General features: G+C 29.0%; 1 protein-coding gene across 1 annotated transcript in view; it reads right to left on the bottom strand.

The window, feature by feature from the left end:
- The window catches only part of LOC113366802 (U7 snRNA-associated Sm-like protein LSm11), a 27,726-nt gene extending 23,408 nt beyond the window's left edge, over positions 1-4,318 (bottom strand). The window contains exons 1-3 of the mRNA XM_026608456.1: positions 3,997-4,318; positions 3,570-3,688; positions 243-339 (exon numbers count right to left, since the gene is read on the bottom strand). Coding sequence (XP_026464241.1) covers positions 243-339; positions 3,570-3,688; positions 3,997-4,318 — 538 coding nt within the window. The remainder of the gene's footprint in view (positions 1-242; positions 340-3,569; positions 3,689-3,996) is intronic.
- Between the last annotated feature and the right edge of the window lie 557 nt (positions 4,319-4,875).

The raw sequence follows: 4,875 nt of genomic DNA, 5'->3' as shown, positions 1-4,875 counted from the left end.
TTGAAGAATTTTTGTCGTTAACAAAAATAAATACTATTGAATACATAGTTGGAATATAATTTATGCGATTTCAGATATATTGTCCTGACATGAAATAATATTAGTTTCAGTTTCTTTATTATAAGTTGTGTCTTTAGTCTTCAATAAATGTCTATTCTGTCACCCTCGTCCCTGTCGATTTATTCTTTCGGTTACCCGCCTCTGGCTTACGTATTCTGTGTTTGCGCGATGTGTAGCGGTACCCAGGCCAGTTGACCTGCCAGAGTTCTGTGTTGTTGAGTTAAGCAATCCTTTTACTATTACGGTTGTCTCAGCGGGCGGCCGAGCATTGTGCCCGACCTTTACTCAAGGCCGTCATATTAATAATAAAGTATATTAATTTTAAATAATTATGACAATCTATCGCATATTTAAATTTGGCAAGATTCTTTCAATGAGAAATAATTACTGTGATTCTAATTTTCTGAATATGGTTTTCCAGTTACTTAAAATATTGTAATGAGCTATTCGAGAAAATTAGAACTATTATTCTTGGATTAGATTGTTCCTTCATCTGCTTCTATTATTATTATTTGAAATAGAAAACAGATCTATTTTCAGTGTTTTATGATCTGTTGTCATGTAATTTTTTCTATCTTACTTTAGTTCTGTTATTATCTTTTCACTCATAACCAGATTTTTCCAAGGCTTAGTAGTTAAGCTATGCGCTTGAATCAGAGAAACCAGCCTCTGTCAGCTTGATGTCAAGCAGTAGTGGTTTCACTTTGAAATGTAGATAGCAACATGCTTCCCAGTAAAAATAGAATTGATGGTAAAAAAAGTAAATAATAATATAATAAAATAAATTAAACATATTAAAGCCAACCGTTGGGTTTCATTCTAAAAATAATAAATAATAAAATAATAAATTATTAAAAATTCATCAAAATAAGGATATATGACTAGTAGAAGTTCTAGTTGCTGTTCATATATAAAAAAAATCTTTTCTCTTTGTCATCAGAAAATGTTTTCATACTTCTAATTGTGATGTTATATATTGCAGCAAAGCCCCGAAAGACTAAATTCACTTAGAAACATTTTATATGTATGTATAAAATATATCTTCAATTGAAAACAGATATCACTGCTGCTTGTTCAGGTTGTACATAAGGTTGAATTTGAACTGGAAACCTTGCGGTTGCAAGGCCGGGGCTCTTATCTCTACACTACCAACGATGCGTTATCAGATCAAATAATTTTATAAAAGTATACAGCATTTTATAAGAGTATAATTATCCTGTATTCCCGGAATTCTTTTCTTTTTCTATCTCATCTTATAATAAGCGAGTGATGGTATAAGAGAGGATTTGAGCTTTGGGTGAGATCATATTTAATTATTACAAGAGAGAGTTGGTATATACTTCGTAAATACCATAAACAAGCCCTATCACATTCCTTTACGTGTTTAATCCTTTCCACTCAATTGGATTTATATGAATTTTGCCGCCGGAGACACGGCATCCGAGTGGAAAGAGTTAAATTTGGCGCACTTTTTGTGCTTAATTTCTAGAAATGAAGTAATATGGAAAATAGTTAAGCCAGTCGTCAGGATTTTGCCGAATTGCATTTGAAACATCTTTTTTATAGTGCTAATTTAGCTTATTTTAAAGCACTATTAACCAATTATATTTACAGCATGGTTTGCGTTTATATTTTTCCATTTATGCCAATTTGTCAAAGTCGAAGGGTTGTATTTTATTGCCTGCAATTCAGAACCGTGCAATTATCTGTTGTGCGCACAAACATTTTATTGGCTTATGACGTGCGTACAGGCATAAAATTATTAAGAATACTTCGATGGGGAATGCATAGTTCTTTAGGATTATGGTTTTAGAAAAGGGTTTTATTGTCATCAGTTAAATTTTACAAAAAAATTGCATGCTACTAAAAAACATTTTTTCATACCAAAAGAGATAAAATACACCGTTCACCGTGTATTTTAACCCTCAATAAAATGCAAATTCTTTGAAAATTTTGCAGTACACACTTTTCAAGGATAATAACTTACATTTTCCAAACCATCTGATATTCAAAAATAATTTATTAATGTATTTAGATGAAACAATATTATTATAATTCCCTTATTTTATGTTCTTGGAGAAGAAAATCGATATTTTAAAATATCAAATTATAATAAATGCTTGTATAAACCGCTAATTCAGTTGTTATTTTTGCATAGCAATTTATAATCCTTTCAAGGTGCGACAAATGGCATTTATGCGGCGACAAGCTTTCTGGCATTGGAACGAATATTGCATGTGATGTATAAATTATTCAAAATGCACAATAATGATATTTTTAAATGATAATTTACAAGACGATATTTATAATTTAATGATGAAAATATGCTCTAAAGTTCTGTAAAGAATTAACTACTCTATAAAGCTTTTGTATAAAGAAATCTGAATAGAATCAACTTTGAGAATTTAAGAAAGTTTAAGCCCTTTCTTTGTCATTTTCAGTATTAACTGTCTGTGATATGCTGATGATCTTGAATATATACTAACAAATTTATGATAAGAACTAATGAGAATAATTTGAAAATATTTTTTTTGTTAATTACTTTGCCATGAATATTTTTTCCCTCTACTGCTCATTATGATCTCATGGCTAATTATAAATTTAAAACAAGGCATGATAATGCTGTTAATATTTTTTCAGAATTAATAACCGGTTATATAAGCACTTTCGCTTCGTTCGACCGCCAAATTTTTTTTCCGTTTTTTAATAAATATGATTCGAATATTATATTTTGAATTGCTTACTTGTCTGCTGGTGAATAAATTGTTTGGAGAATAAGTCATAGAAAATATCATTGAGTGTTATTTAAAATTAAATGAAAAAATTATATTCGACTGATTCTTTTACTACTGATTGTTAGTTTGAGATGAAGCTCGAAATAAAATATGAAAAACGTGTATAAAGGTATACGCATAATAAATTATAGTAATGAGTAAGAACTACTTATAAATTGAAATGTTTTAATCGCAAAAATATGTTGGTTTTAAGCCATTAAAAACAAACAAATTACCATGGATCATCAATAATGGTCAATGTCAGCGAACAACATTTACTGTTGAGTTTTATACGCCGCTTAAGGTTCCAATGAATGCTCATGAGCAACTGAATTATAAATTTTAATGATTTGATTAATAATAAAATATTATTTAGATTTCAGATATAATGTGTTTGAATTTATAAAAGAATTTTGTTTATAATTATGTTGATCGGTGAGCATCATGTGATTCAGTAAGATTAAAATGAGCCAATTCTGCCGTAACATAGACGATAAGATAGCGTTGTTATGGCAACGCTATGTTATGCTTGTGTCTTGGTGGTAAAAACTGTAAAAATGTCTACCTAATTGCTGTACGATCAATTGAAATTTTATTGTAAATTATTTATAAATTTAATTACCATTATCGATTACTTAACTATTAATAGCTCATCTACTAAAATCGTACAATAAATTAAATTACAATGAATTATTTTATTCCGTGAAGATGATCGATAATATATAAAAGACTTACCGTTATTGTTGCACCAGGTTGTAAACATTTCCGGAGGGCATCTAAAGGTCCTGCTATTGGTTCTTTCATTTTTTTAAGCATATTAGATTTTTCCTTTCGGGGTTCAGCTCTCACCGGTTCTGGTAATAAAAAAAGTATATATAAAAATATATATAGTATCAAAATATTGCTATATTTATTTTTGCGATTATATAGATATATTTATGCTACAGAATAATTAAAGTAAAATAATAACTGCATTTATTAATTGATATGATTTTTTTTTATTAAGATGGCAGCAGTGACTGATACTATTGCATGGTTCATGTTAATTGAGGTTTGGATGGGGTATAAGGTAAAAAAACACTTTTAGGGGTTAAAAGGTAAGATAAAGCTTATAAAAGGCTGTAATAAAGTTTTATCATGCAGGTAAAGTGTGTATCCAAACCTTGATGCGGTAAAAATCGCCGAACACTTGCAAACGAAATGTTAGATGGCTCCTCTTTTTTCACCGGCTTCGACTTAACCTCACTTATTGACATTTTCGTAAAGTCGAATTTTTTATACATACTTTCAAATTTTGCGATATTATCAAAAGCACGAGCATTTGGCACCGGTAAAATAACGTCATCAGAACGTAAAGCTTTTAGCGGATCAAAATGTTTACTTGTTACATCTAATGCTGGGTCGTAGGGTTTTGATGGACCAGCTTTTTGAGAATCGTCTCGTTTTTTTGATTTGTCATCGCTTTTATTTGATTTATCTGACATTATGATATTTTCTTTGATTTTTTATATAATTTTAAAGCACTGACACTAATATAAACACAGTATTTAACTTGATAAACTTAACACAAGAACCTAGCGGCTTGTCAACGTTTTTGTTTTGTCGTTGACATTTGTCAACTTGCAAGTTGGCAACTTGCGGCGCCTAAACGAACTACTTTCAATGCGGTAATTTGAATGATACTTGAATTGTATTTTTAATATTGAATTGTATAATTACATAATTTTAAATAATATTAAATTGTATAATTTAATCATAATTTAAACTTAAAAAATACTAAAATTGATTATTTATCATTGCTTGTATCTACTGTTAAAAATTTCTTATCGATATTATTTTGCAACGCGGGAAATTTGACAGTTTACGAATTTGAAGAAAAATTAATTACTATTCTTATTTAGTTCAATATAACTGATACAAAATAACAAAATAAATTTTGTTTCGAGTAATAATTCTTTAGTTAGATTAGATTGATCACAAAATCTGATTATATCATTATTTTGATCATTATAATATTTGCAATTTAAACATTTTCATAATC

This window comes from Ctenocephalides felis, unplaced genomic scaffold, assembly GCF_003426905.1.
Source record: "Ctenocephalides felis isolate EL2017-DRISC unplaced genomic scaffold, ASM342690v1 CF-g0.4_SCAFFOLD_01170, whole genome shotgun sequence".
NCBI lineage: Eukaryota > Metazoa > Arthropoda > Insecta > Siphonaptera > Pulicidae > Ctenocephalides > Ctenocephalides felis.
Note: the sequence above shows the minus strand (reverse complement) of the source record. Positions and strands in the feature narration are given on the sequence as shown.